This window comes from Syngnathus floridae, chromosome 16, assembly GCF_059516105.1.
Source record: "Syngnathus floridae isolate MCC-2025c chromosome 16, RoL_Sflo_1.0, whole genome shotgun sequence".
Taxonomy (NCBI): domain Eukaryota; kingdom Metazoa; phylum Chordata; class Actinopteri; order Syngnathiformes; family Syngnathidae; genus Syngnathus; species Syngnathus floridae.
In genome coordinates this window covers 3,602,925-3,625,325 of record NC_142428.1, presented here as the reverse complement: position 1 = coordinate 3,625,325, position 22,401 = coordinate 3,602,925, and the positions used below count along the sequence as shown (strand labels likewise).

Sequence of the window (22,401 nt, the reverse complement as noted above, 5' to 3'; positions counted from 1 at the left end):
GGAGCCGCTGCTATCGGAGGCCTACCTGGCACGCCGTTTCCCTTGGCTTGTATCTCTGTCTTTTTCCCTTTCCCTCCTCCTCTCTAAATCCTGGAAAACATAAACATCCTCTCAGCCACATGGAGATGGGCCTGGGCTGTGTGCGGCCTGCATGGGGGGGGCCCGGTCCCCATGGTGAACAGGGTAAACATGGACCTCCCTAATACACTTGGAGAACTAATAGCACTTAAAATGGGGGGATATAGGTTCCTACTGTCCCATCTAAAAGTTTCACAACTACAAAATGACGGAAACTACCAAATAGAAGATTCGACTCTTCTAAAAGGTTCATTATTCAATTTACCACAGAAAAGAATTTAACACATTCACTGCTACATTTGAATCGGATTGACAGCGAATGAGTTAACAGATCATTTAAGGCTTTTGTGAAAAACAAAAATAGAGCAGTTTGTTCTTAAGACGTTTTGTTCCTCCTGACGACGGATTTGAATTGTAGCTTAAGAACGGTCGAGACAGCGATTTGAACAGATTTAAAGCTGATAGCAGCCATCCATCATGTATAAGTGCCGAGCCAGCCGCTAGTAATGCTTCACATGTGCCGAGCCATCAGTCGCTTTGGAATTTTGCATTACTGGAAGTAAATTTACCAGAACAGTTCTCAACTGGGCGGCTAAACCAGGTTGAGCAAGCTCCTGACACGTTGGCGTCTAAAAAAAAAACTCAATTTGTAATGGTTTTGTTTACACATGACATCAGGCCGGACAAATTATTGACCAAAAGGCTTTTTGTTATCCCACAAGACATCAGATGAAAACAATGTGACACACGACATGATTTTGGTGTTAGCGTCTTGGCCCGACGTCGTGTTGAATCGATTTCCATGGAAACGAGTGACTTTTTGTTTTGATGTGGCTCTCCAGTGACCAAACTGACTGAGTAATGATGTTGAGTGCTTGGCTCGGATAAAAGGAGATATATTTGGTGTTAGTGCTCAGGGTGGTGTGTTGTTGGCTAAAACTAAATATCAACAGGGGTCATTTCAAAAGTTGACAGTGATCCTGAAAAATTGATCAGCGGTTATGGCAACGGAAAATGTGACACAGGGTAACTTGGATTTCAAATGATTAATGTTAAATATGTTCTAGTGAGTGACCCAAAGAGTCTTACTGACTCATTGCTCCACTACAATGAAAACAGGCCAGTTCATCCAAACGTGCAATTTATCAAATACATGTTACTGTACTCCCCCCTGGTGGAAAAACACAGTTACTACAATTGTGATGTGTAAAAAAGAGAAAAGTCCTATTTTTGCAAATAAAATAAAAAACGCTTCTTGAATGCAAATTAGGTAAATATTTTTAGAATACATTAAAATAAAACTAAAGGATTTTTGGATGAAAGGATGAATTTTTTATAAAATTTTTCAAGTACTATGCCTTAAGCAGAATAATTCCCCAAAACGTGAGGCGTTAAATAAAAATTACTTTTATTTATTTTAAAATGAATGCATGTTTTTGTTTTTTTTCTTTTACAGTCAAAAACAACCCAACAAAATAAAACAAAAAAAAAGACATGCACCGTTGTTCCTGACACGAGAATGGCAAACAAAAACAACGACAACAAAAAACACGACGCCAACTCCTTCATATTTCATTAAACACTTTTTGGACGACAACAAAAAAAGCTGCAAAAGTAGTGTTTGAGTAAAAGACACATATGTATTTCCGTGAGTTTAGGATATTTTCATCTTTACGTGATGACATTCATCACGTGAAGAACACGCGCGCTCACACACACCCACACTAAACATATTTACCCCTCAAAGCAGAGAGAGAAAAAAAACTGTACAATTCTATAAAAGCTGTGTTTTTACATTAGTTACAAAACAAATAATACTTCATTTTGCTTGCATAATTGATTGTGGGCCATTGCTGGTGCGTTCTCATAGAATTCATCATCAAAAACAAGAATAATACTGTGGCCGTGAGAGACACGTAGAGGTAATACGAGGATTACTTAGACCTCTGTTTTGTGACAGCGTTTGTGTTAAAACAATGCAAATATTAATATTTCATAATAATTTTGCTTGATATTAAGCCACCCAGCCCCCTGGCATCATGCCTCATGCAAAGTGGATGCTATCTTTAGCGTAACATCGGCCCAAAATTCAATGCAATGACGTCCAAGTGCTTAACGAAATTGGCGGGGTATAGGACCTGGGGGAGAAATGAGGCTAGAGCATATATTGCATATCCTACTAGTGCACAGATTTGTCCATGCACTAGTATTACACTCTTTGCCCTTCCTAATAAGACAATTGAGCACACTAGTGAAATGACTAGCGAGCACTAGTCGAATGAGTGTCTAGAAATTTTTTACGGCTGTATGACATTCTTGTGCACGAGAACTTTGTGTTACTAGGGAGGCAAAACGGTGCACTAGATGACAATTGTGTGCTACGAGTACCGCTAGTGTGTCCTTGTTCTACTAGTACGCTAAATGGTCTTACTAATGAGGTCACAGACAAACTGGCATCCTCCTGAACCCTTTGAGTGGCGGCAAACACAAACTAGTAGTCGAGCTACTAGTGCACCCTGTCAACTACCATTTTATTTCCTATTGGGTACTAGTCATTTTTTTAATGAGGATAAAGAGTGAATTAGTACTTACCCTTCAGTGTGCAAGGAGGGAATGGAATAGATGCTCAAACTTCTTTGCAAGCGGCTCACTGGTCGTTTTGCCCATTTAGTAACAAGTTGCTGTTTCACTAAAATATCATACAGTGGTGCCAAAACATTACAGGTAAGACAGTTTCAACTCAACTGGCTTACTCTATCTGGATATGAAGGACATTGAATAAATATGATACTGTATACTCTTCATTTGATATCCATCCTACGGTCCATGTACTAGTACGCTCTTTGTCCTTTTTAGCGGGACGAGATGCTACAAAAGTACACACTACTAGTGCCATGAAGGTTGAAATTCATTAGCATGTAGCACGCACGCGCTTTACTAGTGGGAACCAAGAGCGTGACAGTCCATGGAGCGTGCTGTAGTGTGCTAGCGGGTGGTCCCGATGGCGCGACGCGTGGTCAGACCCACCCGCTGGTCAGCTTGTAGAACATGTCGTCGTCCAGGGTCTCGTTCTGGTCCTTGGCCCGCGTGGACAAGAAGATGTAACCCCCGATGAACTCGTGGACCACCTTACAGTCCACCTCGGCGCAGATGAACGACAACTTGGGCTCATCTGCAAATTCGACAGTCACCTGCAGGGGGCATTAAAAACAAAAAAAGCTGGAGAGAACAAAAATGGAGGACACGTTGATGCTACTTATGTTAACATCTGTGTCGAATGTCGGGCTTGACACGCGTTTGTTACCATCTTGATCTCCCAGTTGACGTTCCACTGCTTCATGTTGCTGAAGCGCCAGGTCTTGATGGCGTCCCCGGTGCCGGCGTCCATGCGGATTAAACGATTGTAGGTGATGCCGATCAACTCGTCGCGTTTCCCGCCTTGGAACCTGATAGTAGCCACGTGTCAGCAAAAACACGTGAGACTGTTTATACATCTACTAGTCTCGGGCTTATCATACTTGGCCAAGAAGTGAGTGATTCCGAACTCTGGCAGCGACTGCCAAGCCTGGATGAAGCGCATCTTGGCCTCGATCAAACTCATCTGGGCCACGTTCTGGTGGGCTTCAAGAATGCGGGCCGAGATCTGGAAAAACAAACGGTCGTACGGTAAATACTTGTTTGACGACCTGTCGTGGAGATCCACAAGGAGTGAAACCAGGCTGGACAGAGGAGCTGAAGGAAAATCCAACCCGTGCAACTCTGCATGCATGGACTGCACACCCGTCTTTGTACACCACCATTGTCCCTCGTGTAGACACACCTAGACTTGAAACCCAAGTTCAAAATCCCTACCCAGGCTTGAAACCTTGTCCTAATTAATAATAGATTAGGCACTTTCCTTGGAGCTGGTCCGGGGTGTAAAGTTGTGCTCCAGATGCCGATGAGCTTTACACCCCTCCGGGATTTACCGGCCAAATAAAAGGCGACTAGATGTGAACGGATGACGACAGTGTGTGGAATTAATCAATGATGATGCTGATGATGTCGTGCATTAAAAATGTGGCCTGAGGTCCTTCAACACAGTGATGGGGGTTAGACGCCAAAACGAGCACGCTCGCTGCTATTTGACACTCAGATGTGGTTACATGAGGAGGCGACGACTAACTACCAGGTCAGGTTATCAAACATGCACACTCAGGATGAACTTACCAAATCCCTGATTAAGCCTTGCTGGAAAAGGAGGACAGAAGGGATGAGAAACGGAGGAGGAACAATCAAACCGATTGAAGGATGTTAGGGTTAAAACGCAGCCACAAAATATTGAACATTTCAATGCTGCGATTCTTCTTTGACCCACAAGAGGGAGATGTAGGCCAAGTGTCACCCGTGTCATCTACTGCCCATTTGTTTTTGGAACCACACACACCCAGGAAGTTGATTGTTCTGGTGTTGTTGTTTTCTCATGTGTGGCCTTTGGATGGGGCATTCCTGCACCCCAGCTGGGACTTTCTGCTAACAGGAAGTCCTCTTTGAAGGCAACTGGGGGGCTTGGGGGGAAATCGGAGCTGACATGGCTTTTCCCAGGCAGTTTTCCCGCTCACTACTCCCATTTCCGGTTGCTTCTATGACCCCCACAGTATTAGCAGGAGTCACTGTGAGTAAAGGGACTTGACTGTACTCCATGTTCTTACAGAAACGAAAGCAAATGGAGCGAGTTGAGCGAAGGAGGCCGCCTCAGCTGTCTCCTAACACGTTGATGGCGGACGTGTACTCAGCTGTTCCCAATGCACACGTACACACAGCTGAGGCTTGCATGCAAAGCCGCAATTCATTACAGCTGCACCAGAGTAACTATGTACAAATTCTTTATTATTGTAATTAATTTCTGAAGATTTTTTTTCGACTTTAACTCCTTATGTTTAAAACTATTACAGTGCTCCCTTCGAAAAAATAGCTCAGTACTAGGGACCCTTGTCTGAGTGGGAGAGCGTTTCGGGGTAAGCCAAGGTCGATGCCAGGAGGCGTCCATCTGGGAAGCATCAGACGCCACTTTGTCGCGACCCACTCCCCCGACGGAGTCATCAACAAGTCAACAAGCTCCCGCTAAACACTCACACAGCCACAACGTAAACCGTCTGGTGTCTCTCTTTGACCACAAACTGCTGACTTGAAGAGACTCACTGGTTTCCGGAATGGGCTGTTACTGCTTTTTGTGTGTCACTGTGCCCCCCCACCCCTCCTCCTTCCCCCCTCCCTCCTCACCTGCTTGTTCTTGTACTTCTTCAGGTAGCGTGGTGACACCAGGCACTCGGGGTTGATGTCGCTGGTGATGGGCTCGATGAACTGCGGGTCGGGGTTCATGTGCTGCATCTTGAGGAAGGACAGGATGTTCTGCACCTCCAGGTTGTAGGAACTGTCCGCCATGGTCTTGCCCTTGGACGCCAAGCGGCAGGCGGCCATCCAGTGGGCGTACTGCTTCTCCTGAGGATATGGATATCTTCGTTCAGACACGGAGCCCAAAAGCGAGCCAAGCTCAAAATGGTACCACTTCTCACCGTGTCGCATCGCAGCCAGATCTCGTTCATGCCGTCCGCCACGGGGATTAACAGCTTGATGTTGAATTTCTGACCTGATATGTTCACATCTGGGGTCACCTCGCAACCTACGGTGACAGCGCCCGTTCAAATGTTAGCTGGAGTAAATACTACAGACGCACGTGAGTGAAAAGTGTTTCCTTGTTGCACCTCTGAGGTTCATTTGGTGAGCAGGCGTCCCGTGCGACTCCTCTTTAGTCTTGTAACAGGAAATTGTGATGTCTTTGAACGTGCACCAGTACTGCTTGTAGCCCTTCAGCGTCAGCTTTTTGGGTCTGCAAAACACATCATACATAGATAACAGTTGAGTTTTCTAGACATCGTTTTATGAGACCCCCGCCGCCTTCCATCTCAAGACCGTCAGCAAAGGCATAAAGCCAAAGACTGAGTAATTATGCTTTAAAATGTGCTTAGTCTTAAAGTTCAAAGCTAAACGGAAAGGCCTTTGGCAAACAACCCAATGTGGATCTTAAACAGGCCTTACTGTTATTTAAGGCCATTTCCTGCTTCCTGCTTTTGGGATAAAATGCACCGTCCCCCACCCCCCTTTGCTTGATAATGTTTTCTGAATGAACACGCTGTCTTGTGGTATCGGTTTGTGGACTCACTTGAAGACTTTGACGTAGTCCGCTAGCTCAGGAATAGACGTGATGTCGCCCTAAGAGGAGAAACGGGGAAGTACGAATCCAAACATCAATGTTAGCCAAAGCTAAGAGAGTCCTAACAATTAACTAGGTGAAACTATGATGTCATGCTAAGTACAAGATCTAAATTGGCGGGTGGTTCCCTACCAGGGCGTTGGACGTCTTGCCTCCTTCCAGCGTGATCTCCAGGTCGGAGAGGGCGGCGTCCACCTCGTCCACCTCCTTCTCGCTGTTGTTCATGTGGTTGTCCGACGACATGATGGACAGCTTGTTGATGTGGTACTGATGGGAGAGACCAGAAAAAAAAATAGTTTCATCACATTTGCGTGAACCCAGAAAAAATATGGACAACTGGAATGCTAGGAGGTGAGAAGTCAAAGGATAAGCGACAACGTTAGCTACGACAACACGAAACACAAGTTGATGACAAACGCTAATTCTAACGCCAACCCGCTTGTGTTATTCGAATGAGCAGCTGTTGACCCGTGAAAAACACACACGCACAAACTCATCGTTAAGGTTAGCCAAAGTGGAACAAAGGGCTCATCACTCTTCTCCCGCTACCTATTAAACATTTGCAAAGCCTGTCGAGGTGACATCCTGTACGCTGCAAAGTTCAAAACAGGTCTGGCGTCTATTTTCTAACACCTGATTATCTCATCTGGACGTGCCGTGCCGCCAACGGTAGCCGGTACTGAATGCGGGAAGTGCGGGCTCTTTATTTAGCCTCTAGTATCTACCTTCCCCTCTCGTGAAACCTCAGCCAATTCGGTGAGCTCATGCGAGCCTTGATGAAAAATAGTACCAAACAGTGGGGAGGCGTCCGAAGAGCCCAGTGAGGAGTAATGGGAAACCGGTTAATTATAACATGAGCGAGAACAGTGTCCCGCTGGGCATTGGCTTCTCCGGGGGGGGTGCAAGAACGCAGCATCCTGTGGCCTGAAGATGCTCTATAATTAACCCCAAGAGTGAGGACAGGGTGGTGCCCTAAGAATGCAGATTATTATTTTTTTTTAAACTCAAGTCCAAAATAAATGTTAACGCCCCCCCCCCAACAGTGGCAAAGGAGGGAAAAAGCCCAAATTTGGACGTGTGTGAATTTACTGACATGACAAGGCAGTTTTTACCTGCAGCGCGGCAAACATCATCATTTCCTCCTCCGTGCACTCGATTTCCTCCAACAGGATGGCCCACTTGGACTGCTCGTAGAGCTGGTTCACCCTTATGGCGTCATACTGGAGCAAGGGGTGACAAAGTTCAACCAACCTGGATTGACAATGATTGCAGAATCCTAAAAATAAAATGCGTTGACGATGTTTTATGGGCAATTACCTTCGGGTTGAGGTCAAAGAAACTGTGGTATTTAAACCTTAGCAGCAACACTTCGTTCTCCTTGACATCCTGCTCCATCAGAGACCTCGACGAGTCCAACCACCTGGACACGCGCGGTTGCATTTGTAGTAAAACGCCTCGAAACATCGTTCACCAAGCGAGGACGTTCTCCTCACCCCTGGTTGATCTTGGCCTTGTCCAGAAGGGACTGCGGCTTGTAGAGTTTCACCAGGATGTCCGGGGAGGCGATAGGTTGGCTGACGGCGAGGATGCCGGGGTTGCCCTCCGACAGGGGGCTGTCGCCGAACCAGGCGGACGTGGGGGACAGGGGGCTGCCGTCTCGTGAGTCGTACGTGGGCGTCATGGTCTTGCTGTACAAGCCCGGGCTGGAGTAGATGCTTCCTGAAAGTCGTCCAACCAGAAGCTTGCATTAGAAACTTGGCTAATGGACCGGCTAACAACACAGTGCTCATTTAGTGATACAAGCATGAAAAAAAAAAAAGCCTTTTAAGAATTTTTGATGACAAGCACTTTTTTACTATTCATACCAAATTTCATGCTTGTATCACGATTGACAAATACTGAAGGTGACCACTTTCAAACTTATTGCAAATGAGTGGCTTCAATAATGGCGTCCTGGCAGGACTGACGTGGGTCAGCATGCACACGATGCACAAGATGTTCCAGTTTTACTCACTTAGAGGGGGTGCACATAATAACCTTCCCCAACACAACAACAAGAAGCCCGGCGGCCATCTTGTTTTTGGAAAAGGCTGATTCAGAGCCATTGCCGGCTTTTGTGAGTAAGAGGAAAATCATGCTGGGAAGTTGCCAGATTAACTTTATGTATGTACCCCCTTTTGTGAGTAAAGTGAAGTGCACTCCGTGCAGAAAATGGCACCGCACAACTTGGCACAGAGGGGGAAGCGGATATGAGCCAAAAAACGACCTTAATATTCGACAAGTAGATGTGTGTATCTGACCAAACGTTGCTACCCCGCCATTTTTGATCCCCTTCTTGAAGTGTCAACATGCTACACTACTGGCTCTCTTCTAAAACCAGGAAATGGGTTTCAAACGAAGGTCATGAGAACAGGGTGCAAGCTGGAAGGGGCGGGCCACCCATCTTCGCCGGAGAAGGGTGTTATTCATGAACTTCTTGGTGGATTTGCGCTAATGCCCGAGTTCAGCGGGTCAGGGAGAGCCCGATCATCACTCCCACGGGGAATCCAAGGGTAGAGAGCGTGTACGAGGGGGGGGGGGGGGGGGGGGGGGAGAGACACACAACTCGGCCATCCTGTTTACAAACTCTGATATGCGAGTCATTTCAAATGCATCAACTCCCTAAGACCACCAAAAGGCTGTTCTCGCTCCTTAAGATGGCGAGAAGTTCCTCTAAAAACGCGACTAGCGCATTGAAAAGTGAGGCCAAGCTGTCAGCTGACAGACGAGCCAGACGACTGCGAGGCCTACGAAGGTTATGGATGTCATGTGATCTCCGCGCAACAGCTGTGATGATGGAAAGGGGAAGGCGTTGGTGAGGAAGCAGTGCTGGAGGAACAGGAGAGGACAGAGGGGAGAGCTTACCTTTGACGGGGCCGATGTATATTATCTCAGAGGCTAGGATGAAGAGAGAAAGGCAGAGGGAGAGAGGACAGTGGAGGAAAAGTTCATGGTGAATATTCAGGAGACTATTTTTTTTAAGGAGGGGAGGAAACAGAGGTGAAAGGAAAAATAATATGAGATGGTTATTTTTTTTTTTTAGAGGAGAGTAGGTATGGAAGGTCAGGCGAGGCCTTGTGACAGTTCCAATTGTCAACTTTGGACACACTTGCTTAAAGTTGACTCCTACGCTGTTTAATGTTCTTGGCACGAGACATTTTCGAAACGCTACATTTAGAAGATAGAAGGGTGAGGTCTTTGGTCTCCGAGTGGAAATAATTGGTCATGTAACCTCAGCACTGTTATTGGTGGCTCCTGCAGTACGGTGGCGGCGAGGATATTATTTATGTGTTTAAATATCAGACTTAATTGAGGGTAGCGAGGGTACGAAAGCAAAATTCTCTTTAAAATAAAGTTGTTGAGAAAAATACCATATTTGCATCACACAGCTTTTCAGCAATTAAATAATTACATTGGTGGGAGCAGCCTGTAACAATTTTCTGTCTTTTCCCAATAAAAAATGAAAGACACGAAGGAAAAATATCCATTCCAGTATTGCGCAACGCTACGCAAAGTGTGCGGGAGGGGTCGTTACTGTAACAACCCGCTCGGCTTCGGAGGTGATTGCATCGCTTCCTCCCTCATTGTGATTCCGATCAGGCGAGCCGGGCTAAGCGGCCAAGCCCTCGCACACGGGAAGGAATAACGCAGGGCAATTTGGCTCGCTCTATAGCATGTGATCCGATGGGCGGGAAAATTCTTGTCGCTAAGTGAACCCTTGGCACCGTCGGACGGAAGAATATATCTGCTCATCGAGGGGGGAAAAAAAAAACATGTACTGGGTGTTGCCGCCGGCGTCCATTTTAAAAATATTCAATCGTGTCACGTGATCTTTTTCTGTGTGCTTAAGTGAGGTTCGACGGTGAAAGTGGCGCTGACCCTTTCCCCGGTGCCCACTCGGGGTCGTAACTAGGCTAAAGCGGGGTGCTGCAGCACAGTCGGGGGGTTTAAAATGGCAGCGTGACCAACTATGTGTGGAATCTCAAGCATCCGTCATCCTCCCCGCCAGGGAAACCGGGGCCACGGAGGCCACGTAGGGCTCGTATATTTGGATCGGCGCATCTTTGGTGGAGCGAAAGTCAAAATGGACGCATCACGGGAGCCGTCTGAGATTCCAAATGAAATCTCCTGGGTGACCGACCTGATCCAGGGGTTAGGAGCGGACCCTCTAACTCCAGATCATCTTCTTCGGCTTCCTCCAACTTTTTCTTCTTCTTTTTGGGATCACGCGGCTTACGCAGTAGGGATAACTCCTCTGGGTGACGGATATCTGTGGAGAGAGTTGAGTCAGGCATGATTCAAAATTCTATTAATTCAAAAAAAATATTCAAAAAATGAGCACGGCAAAGAGAGGAGAGACAGAACTCCAGAGACAGCTGCGGCACATGAGCCGCTGGACAAACGGCAAATCCCTTTTCTCAAGGCCCCCACAAATCTTTGCTTGGAGTGTAATCCCCGAGTGAGACAGGCCAGACAACCTCAACCGTCCCCCCCCTCCACACACACACTTTTGACAACCATTTCTCAAACTCACGCACACGTGTAAAAGTGCAATTGGGTTGCTACTGAACGCCACAACTTTAAACATATCTTGTGTGTGTGCGCTTGGAAGAGTTCACAAATTGATATAATGACTAAACCAGAGTCGTTTTTTTTTCCACTCTTGACCCGGGGCCCCCTCCTCGGGTCTTGGAGGCCAGAAGCATCAGTGCGCATAGGGAGACACATCACAAGATGGTAGATTCGGGGGCAAAACATACCCTGTCTAATTTTGATTTATCTTCTCATCATCCCATCCTTTTTTGCAAACACAAGAAGCGAACTCCAAATTGTTTTGACACAATTTTGGTGGTTCCACAGCGAGAAGTTTGTGGAACTCAGATAACGGATGGCGGCGTGCGTGACTGAAGAGTCTGTTTAGGGAAGCGTGAGCAGAGGGAGAAAATGGTAGCAAGAAATCTCCTTGTTTGCTTTGTGTAACTAAAGCAAAAGCATTCCAAGGTATTAAAAACTACCAGATGGGAGTTCGCTCACTCTCACTCGCTCTCCTTCTCTCCTCCTCCAGCTTCACTTTAGCGTTCGAGCACAATCCCTCTGCCCTTATACAGCCATGTGAGCTGCAGGCGTGCTGCTGATCTTCAGGCCCACCGAGTTGGGCTCCGACACAAGCGCACACACAACTGTGCGTACGTTGTGAGAGACACGTGGCGTTTTTACTCACTACAATGGAGGGGGGGTGAAGTTATTGCAATCACCTTTTTTGAATTTACCACAAACCAGCTGATAAATACATACTGACACAATGGTGGGGGGGACCCTGAGGGTTTTTGTTGCTGGGAAAATTCAGACAAACAAAACATCAGCAGAATTTACCTGGCAGAGGAACAATAGAGATACACGAGCCTAACTGTTCCCCCGCTAGTAGGTTCCTAATTTATTGCTGACGGACTGGGTAAGCGTATTTTGAATTATAGGTTCGTAATATTTCACAAGCTGGTGGGAAAAAGTTTACCGACACTCGCCACATACTTGCGGCCTCGAGTGTTGATGCTGACAAAAAAAAAACAAAAAAATCAAAGTCCATTAGCGGAATTGACACCTCCAGTAGGAGAGTCAATCTTCCATCCTGCAGACTTGTGGCAGCGAGCAGGCCGGCAGCCAAAGTTGAGGGCTTGACTGAGATCCAGCGATGAAAAAATAAATAAATAAAAAGCCATGCTGGAGATGTTTGCTCTCTGGAACACATGATTCACTGCAGTGACTAAGGCCAATCACGACACCGTCACGTTCTAAATTTATAGAGCGAGAGCACGAGCCCAGATTTAAAAAAAAAATAACAAGGACCCTAAATGGACTAAAATGAGCTGTGATTGTGCCGGACCACCAAACATGCACTAAAGCAGGGGGGTGCCCACATGGTAAGCTTCCACACTTTAGCGATTTGGATTTGGCACCGATACTAGCTAAAGTCGCTCCTGGGGCGCTTAAGTGGAGCAACCTGATTCTTGTTTACATTCAGTGGTAGAACTCAGCTTTTTTTTTTTTTTGCTGCACCTTTAGACTGGCAGCTCTGGTCATGTGCTTGTGAAGACTCCATCATGAGGAGGTAAACAATGGCGCTCTGTTTATAACGCAAGAAAGGTGACTGAAGTTAATCGGGGATGTCTAGACAAGACGAGCCCGAGTCTGACTGGGCAAATGGGCGAGGAGATGCTTCTAATTAGTGGCAGATGGGCGCTTTTTGTGGAAAACAAATACTGTTGCGGACTGGCGTCTAATCTCGAATGTCTCAAAGAGCCAGCAAAAGTCCCTAAGCGTTACCGTCTTGTGACTTGGCATCCACGCGCCGGATGGAAAAAGGTCAAACTGTGTTTTGGTCAAAGGCGCAAACATGGGAAAAGCCGTTTCTGTTTTTACGATGGGAGTGTTCTTTGGACTTCCGACTTATGAATGGAAGCCTTTGTGTGAAGAATTATTGTCTGGTGATAACGTAACTGGAAATGAAACTAACATTACATTGGAGGATTGGAGATTTTTTAAGTTAAGCTGTTTTTGAAATCTTTTGAATAAATAGGTATGATGACGAGCTCATGTGTCGGAATGTTTGAATATTTTTGACTTGCACGTTACGCAAGCCGCGTATCAAGTGCCGCCGAATCTTGACAGCCAGAACTTGCGTCGACTCGGCATGCAGCAAGTCTGCCAAAGACAATTTGTCCTGAATTTTTATGTGGCTAAAATAGAAATATTGCAGACGCATTCCAGACCGGGGCGGTATCGCTACACTGCATAAAAATGTCTTTTTTTTTGTGCCATGGCCTAGAGGAGCTGTCTGATGAAATAAAAGGCGCCATTCCGGCAAATTCCAAAGAGAAGGCCAGTAAAAGCAGAAACGCCGCCACACGATCCTGCCTGCCTCCTTAACGCTGTCCAGTACGAAGGACACGACAGGTGTGCAAGCATGTTTGAGAAGCTCTCCAGACACCCAAGCGCGATATCCTCCACCCTCTTATCAGCCTCGTGTTCCAGTGAGCAAGCGTTGGATATTGCATCATTCTTATTTGCTGTGCTCCAAGCCAAAAATGATAATGTGTGTTTACCAAATAGAAGCACAAGACAAAATGGAGCCCGGGTTCCAAGAACATGAGTCGAGAGAACCAGTTGGCAGAGCCGACTGGGCATGTTGGGTAAACACGAGTGGCGGAATTGCAGAACGATGAAATTTTTTTGACAATAATAAAAGAAAAAGAACTTACTGAAGGTCTTGCAGATGTCCGAGACGGCTTTGAAGACACGGTCGGAGAAGTTGACTTTGACCTTCATGTGCTTCATGTTGGGCAGCTGCAGGCGCAGGAGCTTGTGCTGCGGCGTGAAGAGCAGCCGGGCGTCAGCCTGGATGCCGTACTTGTCCAGCGTCCAGTGGGTCTTCAGCAGCCAGGTCTTCTTCTTCTCCCACCACAGCGCATGGTCCGACCAGTCCTTCTTCACATCTGGCGGGTGGGAGTTAAACGTTAGCATGAAAACAACGAATAGATAAGCCATTAACATCACACATTCCTTTCATCCAGCGGCACTACTGGCATTGGTCCAACGTGTCAACCAAACGTCCCTTCTGGGTAGAAGATCATATGTGGGGTCTACCAAAGAGTATTTGTTAAGTCCAAGTGAAAGGGAAGGAGAGGGTATCGGGTTCACACCTGTCGCTTTGTAGCAAGCCACCCGAACCGAAAGGCAGCTTTGCTTTCGGGCTGTTGTACGACAGCCATTCGACAAGATGATGACATCATAGCCCTGCTCTCATTGTTTACCGTGTGAGGAAGGTGAGGACCTCGGGGATTTGGAAGGAGTTCAAAGTCGTCGTTTTGGCGCTGGAGGTTCTCTCGGCTAATGCGCAGAGAACTGATCATAACAACTCGATAATTATCATTTCAGATTCCGCCTGGAGTAGTGACGTCGATACCAGATCGTTATTCAAGGAACGGTGTCTCATTTCCTCCGCCCACGTCCTCTATGGAGACTGACCAGCCCATAGACAGTCTCCCTGCGGGTCTTTCCCTTTACTAGCTGAGTCACTGCTCGGATGCAGACGTCCGTTCATTAAATCACCCTTTTATTATTTTAGCCGAGATACGCGGTTGAGATGGCGTGTGCATCTTCTCAGCTGAGCGGAGCTGCAAAATAATACATCAGAATAAATAAAGATCAAAACAACCGTGTGAGGCAATGAAATGATTAGAATTACAATAAACAATGGGGAAACGTCTTTCAAAAATGTGTTATTTATTAGGAATGGCTAAAATGTGGAACGATGGAGAAACTATTTATGCAGTTGCTCGGCGTTCCAGAGTTGCTCATTCAAGGCTCCAGAAATGTGCCCGAAAGTGGCACCAAATGTCACATTAACATGAAGGACAAAGCGAGAAGCTCTCATTGACAGCTCGTGTCGTTTTTTTCCGACTGACTCATTGCCTTCTAAAAAGGGGAAAATATTAGGCTGATCTTGAAAGTCACTGGACGCCATGGAAACCAAAAGCCTCCGTATGAACTGTTGACGCCCTCCTGCAGATCGCATCTTAAAGAGGCTGAATGAGACGGATTAGGGTGGGGGGGCAACAGATTGGCCGCTTTCAATCAGGAAACAAGACCGCTGTGATGCCGGGCACGGCAAACCGGGTCGAGGAAGTGATTACAAAAGGTGATTAGGACTGAGAAGAAAGTTCAACAAGAAAATGGCCACCAGGGTCTCAATACAGATGTCATTGATGTGGGGGGCCCCGAGTGGGAGAGGATGTTGTTTGTGAGGCACAGTTGCTTCCGCATCGTTTACGCTGCAAACACTTGGTAGGGGAGTGAAAACATTCCAAAGCTTTCTTTGAGGGAGGGGGGAGGAGGGGGGTCTCGCTGTCACCGCCACTTCCTGTTGTCTCAGCTGTGCTCATTGCTTTCCACCACGACACCGAAAATGAGGAATGACATTAATAGCGTCATAAAAAAACAACACGTTGGAAAACGGCATTGCGTTACGGTATTAAAATTCACAGCTAAATCCCGTTAGGCATCTGACACTGCCTCCAGAGGTGGAAAATTGCACGAGCAGCTTTGCGTCCTAATTCTACGTTGCTCTTCTGTATAACCGCCAATCACATGGTGGAAAAATGATGGCTCCACAAACGCTGTCTCAGCACTATAGCAACAAAAAAGGTAACTAATCAAGATACAAGTTGGGAGGGAAAACTGAAAATAGTCCAATGTATTTTTGTACGATTTTTTTTTTTCTTTCTATCCCAGACATGTAATTTCTAGTGTCTGACGGCAAGGCGATGTCCACTGACTTTTCACCGCAGACCAAATTCTATAGAAATCAGGAAATCTGAACTCTCGTGTAGTCAGGCGACTCAACAGGATAAAAACCTTCCCGACGCATAGTGGGGGGGTCGTTGGACGGGTTCTTTCCGCACCAAGGCGGTAACTTAATCCACACGCAGTGAACGGTGAGGCCCAATGGCATATCCAAGCTAAAAATATAGCTTTCGTGACCTGACGTAATGCGGCAGAGGTGGGGGGGGTGGCTAAGTAATTGGTTGCATTAAACGTGGACCGGCGAGCCCCTCATTGGAGTGATGGGTTTGTGTCTTGAAAGACAAGGGTAGGGCAAGCAAAAAAAACAGGGAGGCGCTGTTTGATGACCTCTGCAGGATGGGAAAGATTGAATGTGTGTGCTGCGTTCTGATGCGTCCATTAAACGCATTAGACGACGGCGTGTTTTTCCGTGGCCGCGCTTTAACGAGCTAAATTAATCCATAAATAATGGTGAAGTGATTTGTTTTTATGCAACACTTTCCGACCAGGATTGCTTGCCTTGCTACGGCGGTCTGTGACATTGCTTAGCAAGGAGAATGCGGGGAATGTTAACGTTAGCTAGCATCAATGCTAACGGAGGCTATCCAATGGAGATGGATGGAGGAGAAAACTAAAAGGACATGAACGTGGATCAATAAGAGGAGTCATACTAATAAGTGGCTGAGCAGGCCAGTTCAAATTTATTTCATGATGTAATTAAGTCATTTTAGCATAATGCTAGTCGATAATAAATAGCTAGTGTGGTTCAACTGGGAGTCAAAACGAGTCAGCTGAGTCGGCAAGTAAATCACAAGACTTGTGACATTGAGATAAGAGTCGACACACGTGTTTGCACGTACACACAACAACACACACAAACAAACACAGTCTAATCTATGACTGGCTCTGATGCATTTCCAAAGGTGCGCTAGTTGTGGGGGAGGTGGCTAGTCTGGCCGTGATGGCAAAGTTCAGCGTTTCCAGCTGATAAAACCGCCGGAACGTTTCTACGGGGACTCCAGTTTGGCGGCGCGAGAGCACAACTTTGTTTCCATACACAACATAGACACATCTGCGGGTTTGTTTGCCTAAATCATGCATCTCGTTTGGAAAGGGGGGCAACGGTGATTGGCATTTGAAACACGAGGCCTTAACAGACGACCTCCGTTTCACGCCTTCACGCGAGATAACATCAATGGCAGATAGTCGGCACGAACGCAAAAGCCGCAATAAAGGCGGGCGATGACAACATCTGCACGGCGCGTGCAAAGAAGATGGCTGTGGCTGATTGAAGAGAGACACAAGACCAGCTCGTTGCAAAAAAGCGGCAAAACTGGTCCGGCTGACTCAGCAAAAGTTTCATCCCTGCATGGAACATTTTAGAATACAAGCTAGACAATAAATACTCGAGTACAGCCATGCTAGCAGTGATACATTAGTGCTGGACGGCTATTAGCGTAAACCTTAGAGACAGGTAGTTTGTGTCCATTTGTGTCATCATCCAAACGGGAGCAAAACAATCGTACGCTCTCGTGCTTCACGTCGCCCTGATGCAGCTTGATACAATTAGAGAGCTCGGGGAATAATAACATTACCAAGAAAGCGAAGAGGGGACTCGGATCAATGGAGCAGATATGCAAGATGAAAGATGTTTTGATTCTAACGGCGGGCATCGTTTTTTTTTTGAAGTAGGGAGAAAATGGCCGCTCAAAAAAGGATTTCAGGTTTGAAGTCAAATTATTTACTTAATGACAATGAAAAATATTAAATTGCCGTCGGGTAAGAGGTAACGGCCTTCGCAATGGGAAAAACGTTCATTCTTTTAGCTTAACAAAAAAGTGTCGTATCGGTTTACTGAATCGAGACGCAGGTGTGCGGTGTTACGACAATGCCAGAGGTTCTAAAATGTCCTCGCACTGGATTTTTTTTGTCTCGTATAAACCAGTGAAGGAAAAGGGCAGTGACAGAAAGCAGGGCAGTAAAATGTAACTATCACCATCGTTGGCCAATGATAAAAAAATATATGTCCTTGCAACTAATTAAATTTGATATCACGATGCTAAGGAAAACTGTGGCATACGATATTTGGCTGCAGCCGTGGTAGATTTATCGTACGCCGGCGTTTGTCTACAGTCAGCATACGAGCAGAGAAGGGCACAATCACTGCCCCGCGGCATCTCGCGAATGTAACAGGAAAGTGCTGGCCTGGGCAGGAACGCTATTTAGGCTAACTACTTCCTGTCAAGGAGATTAGGGAGCAGGACCATCCCAGAGCCGCTTTTCGATTCATAAAAGCCAGATCCTTGCTCGCGCCGTCGCTAGGAGAAAATGATGTCACCGTTGGGCGAAGTCATCGAGGTTCGATTTTGGTGTTTCGAAGCTAACAGTCTAGCGCTAAAATTAAAACATTAAAAAGTGACAGAAGAGCAGGAATTGGGCAAGCTGCAAGAGGCAAAATGAAGGTGCGTATAAAAAGCCCAGAGGAAGTTTGACATCCTGTGGTATATGGCATCTGTTTCCTGGCAAAACTTGCACTCCGATTGTTGGAAACCGCATAAGAAAAATTGACACAGTTCCTAGCAGGACACCGAATTTAGAAGAAGTCGTCTCCCTCCGTCCGAGCGGGTCCACGGGAAGATTAAGAGATGTGTGGATGAGCAAAATAAACAAGAACCCAAGCGGGGCGAACGCCGCTCGTTGCCTTTTTGGGCAGTCGGGATTCTGATTCGGGAGCCGGCTTGCTTTTTTTAGCTTGCTGACACTTTTGGAGCGCACGTGGGATTCTTGTCATAGTTGTGTTTGAAAAGAAACAGATGCCAAGATTGATGACATCGCTTTAGGTTCGATTTTTCGAGGCTCTCCTTCGCGAGAACATAAACGCAGGCTGGGAATCTAAACTCAAGGACCTCAGCTAATTGTCCATCCACACAAGATGATATATAGTCAGGGTTGGAAAAAGTAGTAAAGGGGGGGCGGGGGGGGTGTTTCGAGGGAGGGAGCTGAGTACGCGGCAGTGACGGCAGCGACAGAGGAAACAACATGCCAGACCCTGGAAGTCATTTCCTGCTGCATCCAAGACTTTTATGGAATTCTAGTAGTAGCGTGGCGGACGAGGTCCTCGCTTCGACCCCTCCCCATTGTTACTTCATGTGTCACCCCCCCACCACCCCTTCGTCACGCACTCTACAGTCAGCTGCGAGACTGTGAATCTACTGCTGATACAGCTTTCGGTAGCAGAAGTTTACAAAAAAATGGAAGGCTGGAGAAGACAAGGGGGGGGGGAGCATTACGAGAAGATGGCTTTGAATAAGGGAGCTGTGATCAATAGCTGAGTGCCTTTCTGGCATTTGTCTATTTAATCCATTATCGAAGGCCATCCAATGTAGCGGGCGCTCACGTGTGCTAGCACGTGCGCTTGAGAAACGCATTTTATAAGGACAGCTGCCGTTGTCGCCAAATTGCCGCCTGAATGCGCCCAGCATGTATGACATGTGGATGTGAATGTTAACAACATCGGGCGATTAGGTTTAAAAATAAATAGGACATGACGAACGAGGTTTGCCTTCTCCGCATAGGGAGGGAGCCGACTTTCGTCCGAGAGAAGATTGAACGGTGAGAAAATGGTGCGCCGCATACTGAAGAGTATAATTGGATGGGAATGCTTTCTGTTATTCTCAGGATAAGGAGACTTGTTTTATCCAAAAGGAGATTAAGGGCACTGAGAAAAGGGAGTGATGCAGGAAAACAGAGATTGAGGGGTATCAAACTACAACAATGGATGACAGTGTCACCTGTATTTACTTCTCAATATGGAGTAACTAACTTTTATCCAGAAAGAGATTATAAACAGGAAAAAGAATGATGCAGCAATGTGAAGCATACTAATACAGCAATAATGAAAGAGGGGGGAAAAAAAAAAATCAGTGGCTCTAAAACAAGCTCCACAAGGACCAGCTAAAGACGAGCACAGTGAACAAAGGCCTCAATCATGAGGCGGCCCGGGACAGGAGAGCTAAAAGCGGGAGTGTGGGCTGGGACTACAAGTCTTCTGCAGCCTTGCAGGAATGTCGGGCATTCGACAGGCAGGCAGCCTTCTACACACGACACACTGACACCCCCCACACCCAAAAAAAAATCACAGCTTTTTTTCTCTGTGGCCCTTGTGAAACATGCCACTGTTCAAGTGGCAGCACTCTTGCACAACTGCATCCTTTCTTTACAGCTTATGCCAAAGATTTTTGTGGAGCATTTTTATAAGTTCCTCTTTCGATATTATTTTGACAAACATGTCACAAATGAATCTGCATTACAGCGCTTGAGCGTTTTTAAGACTCACCTAATTTCTCCACCAGTTTGAGCATGACACCGCCGATGTGGATCTCGCCGGTGACCCTCAGCGACACATCCCGGTGGAGGTCAGTGACGTGCATCTTCAGCTCCCACGTCCCGTCGGCGTAGCAGCCATCAGGCATCCGGATCCCGTCCAGCGCCATTCCTGTCCCCCCCAAAAAAGAGACGACAATAAGAGACTACACATGACTAAAAAGAAAAAACATTTGGATTAAAGGTGAAGTGACTCCAACAAGCAAATATCAACTCAGGTGTTCAATATAGACGTGTGTGTTAAGTCAAGAAAAATGGAGGGCCATGGGTTGATAGCAAAAGTGTGCAAGAGTGCAAGAATGACCAAACATAAGACACAGAGGTCAAAGTGTGCCTTGACAGAGGCATGAGACCTGCACGCGCAAAAACAAATAGAGTCCCCCCAAAACACACATTTTGTTGGAATCCATAGATTCTTTTTGGAACTATCTCCCATTGCTTGTGGCACTTTGGTCCCAAGAATGTATATTGAAGTGAGTTGAGGTGTTTCATTTAGACATAAGCCACCATTTGATGAAATGCATAGGAAATAATTTTTTGGGGTATATTTGTATTTCATTTGGTGAAGACAATTATGTACATGGCCCCTTTACTGTTTATCCTTAGTTTGAAATGGTAAAATGCTTCAAAAATGCTACAAACAAGCCTTACATTTGTAACTTGATGGCAAAACATGTTTTTTTTTTTTTTTATTCATTAGAGTACAATAACCAAACAGGATGTCATTTTGCACTCGTAATTTTGTTTTCATTTGCTTTTATGCTAGGTGGAACTAAACAAGGGGAAAACGCTTTAACATTAATAAATGAACGACTATAGTTTTTATAGCACGAGTTTCCGAAATTATTGTGGACTAAGACGCGCCCTTTTGTTGGGAAAAAAAGTATATGAGGCAATCTGTCACTTTTCGAAGCGAACCGGTCCAGTCCAGGAGAGGGGGTGGGTGGGCTACGCCGGGCTAAACGTGGCCGAAAAAGGAGCCTCTCGCCCGGGTTTTAGGGGGTGGGACCCCGAACTCTTTGGCAGAAGGTTGTTACCTGCGGAAGGGATTCACCTGTTGTAAAGTAACGGTCTCACATTGCACACCGCACATGTCCGCGGACGGAGCCCAATGCTTCATTGTGTAAGCCTGCTACGACATCTCAAGCGCATAATAACTATTTAAAACAGCGGCAAAATGGCTGAAATGAGCTTCTCGGAAAGTTGGATGCTAACAGCTAAAAGCTAAGGTTTAAAAAGCGGCATTACACGGCTAAAGTCAACTGCATAAAACACTCACCTTCACAATAAGACACTCAAACGCTTGACGACACGATACAAAACTGCTTTGTCCTTCTTTATAACATACAGGATGAGTTCTGGGGAGGGGAAGACTGTCCAAAAATAAAGGAAAAAATCCCGACGTGTCGCCCTAGAAGAAGTAGTGGCGTATTCCCAAGCACTTTTCCAGCAGGCTTCGTCCTAATGGAGTCCAGCCGTCCGTTTTTTCCTCCTCCTCTTCCCCCTCCTCCTCTTTCCAGCACAAGATCACGTCACTGCTCCAATCCCACTTTTCCTCTCCTCTCACAGCCACCATGCTTTTAATACTCGCGTAAAAATGAGGAGACACTTTTTTGCAATGAATCACGCACTAAAAGAAAGTAGAAATGAACGTAGGAAAGAGGAAACGTGGAATAAGGAAGGAAACCAATAAAGTTAGAGGTAATAAAGGAAAGAGGAAGGAAGTGAAATAGGAAAGAAGATGGGAGTCAGGGAAGGAGGCAAGGACAGAAGAAAAGTAGTCAAGGTAGGGAAAGGAAGGCGCCTGGGAGGGAGAATTGAAACAAAGACAAAGTTGATAAAGTGAGAGAAATAAGCAAGGATGGTAGGAAAGAATGAGATGGAGGGAACAATAAAAGGAGGGATGGAAGCAAGGACAAAGTAAGAAGGCTGGAGGAGGATAACATGGAAGGATAGAAGGCTGGAAAGGATGGAAAGAAAACAAAATGATGGATGGAAGTAATAAACTGAGAACAGAATGGAGAATGGAAGGATGGATGAAAAGATGATTGGAAGAATGGATGAGAGGAAAGAAGGTCGATAGAAAAGAGACAAAGGAAGAAGTGCAGGGAAAGTTGAATTCAGGATGGAGGGTCAAGAAATAAAATAAGGACACGTGGAAGAAAAGGGGGAGGAAAGGTAGAAGGCAGTGTTGATGGAAAACAGGAAAAGGGAAATAAGGATTCTTTGGAAGAAAGAAGTTTGAGAAGCGAATTGTGTCCCTTCTGGTGCCTTAACTGTTTTTGGTTCACCGACAATCCATGTGAGTG

The 22,401-nt window shown here is 46.2% G+C and overlaps 1 protein-coding gene and 1 long non-coding RNA gene across 7 annotated transcripts; one reads left to right on the top strand and one right to left on the bottom strand.

The window, feature by feature from the left end:
- Nucleotides 1-68: 68 nt before the first annotated feature.
- Nucleotides 69-22,335, bottom strand: fermt2 (FERM domain containing kindlin 2). 5 transcript variants are annotated; one of them, XM_088400668.1, is made up of 18 exons: nt 21,372-22,330; nt 20,046-20,204; nt 13,627-13,860; nt 10,512-10,640; nt 9,236-9,268; nt 7,825-8,050; nt 7,649-7,751; nt 7,444-7,551; nt 6,464-6,598; nt 6,281-6,330; nt 5,823-5,947; nt 5,634-5,740; nt 5,341-5,559; nt 4,288-4,308; nt 3,597-3,721; nt 3,383-3,524; nt 3,106-3,269; nt 69-90 (listed from the first exon to the last, which is right to left on the bottom strand). In XM_088400668.1, the coding sequence occupies exons 2-18, from the start codon at nt 20,200-20,202 to the stop codon at nt 84-86; spliced, it is 2,085 nt and encodes a 694-aa protein (XP_088256794.1). In that variant the 5' UTR covers nt 20,203-20,204; nt 21,372-22,330; the 3' UTR covers nt 69-83. The 5 variants fall into 5 exon arrangements, with proteins under 5 accessions (XP_088256794.1, XP_088256793.1, XP_088256796.1 ...); XM_088400667.1 differs by lacking the exon at nt 69-90 and having other exon boundaries at nt 1,470-3,269; nt 21,372-22,327; XM_088400670.1 differs by lacking the exons at nt 69-90; nt 4,288-4,308 and having other exon boundaries at nt 1,470-3,269; nt 21,372-22,320.
- LOC148385135 (uncharacterized) lies at nt 12,123-15,068 on the top strand. 2 transcript variants are annotated; one of them, XR_015863444.1, is made up of 4 exons: nt 12,123-12,288; nt 12,431-12,476; nt 13,194-13,557; nt 13,712-15,068. It is a non-coding gene; the product is annotated as an uncharacterized LOC148385135 (long non-coding RNA). The 2 variants fall into 2 exon arrangements; XR_015863443.1 differs by lacking the exons at nt 12,431-12,476; nt 13,194-13,557 and having other exon boundaries at nt 13,712-14,190; nt 14,303-15,058.
- Nucleotides 22,336-22,401: the final 66 nt, after the last annotated feature.

Excerpts from the sequence above, each read along its gene's own strand:
- fermt2 (XM_088400667.1), bottom strand. The coding sequence starts at position 20,202 with ATGGCGCTGGACGGGATCCGGATGCCTGATGGCTGCTACGCCGACGGG. Across the intron at positions 10,641-13,626 it reads GGACATCTGCAAGACCTTCA|ATATCCGTCACCCAGAGGAG; the intron begins GTAAGTTCTTTT and ends CTCTCTCCACAG. Across the intron at positions 8,051-9,235 it reads ATACATCGGCCCCGTCAAAG|GAAGCATCTACTCCAGCCCG; the intron begins GTAAGCTCTCCC and ends GACGACTTTCAG.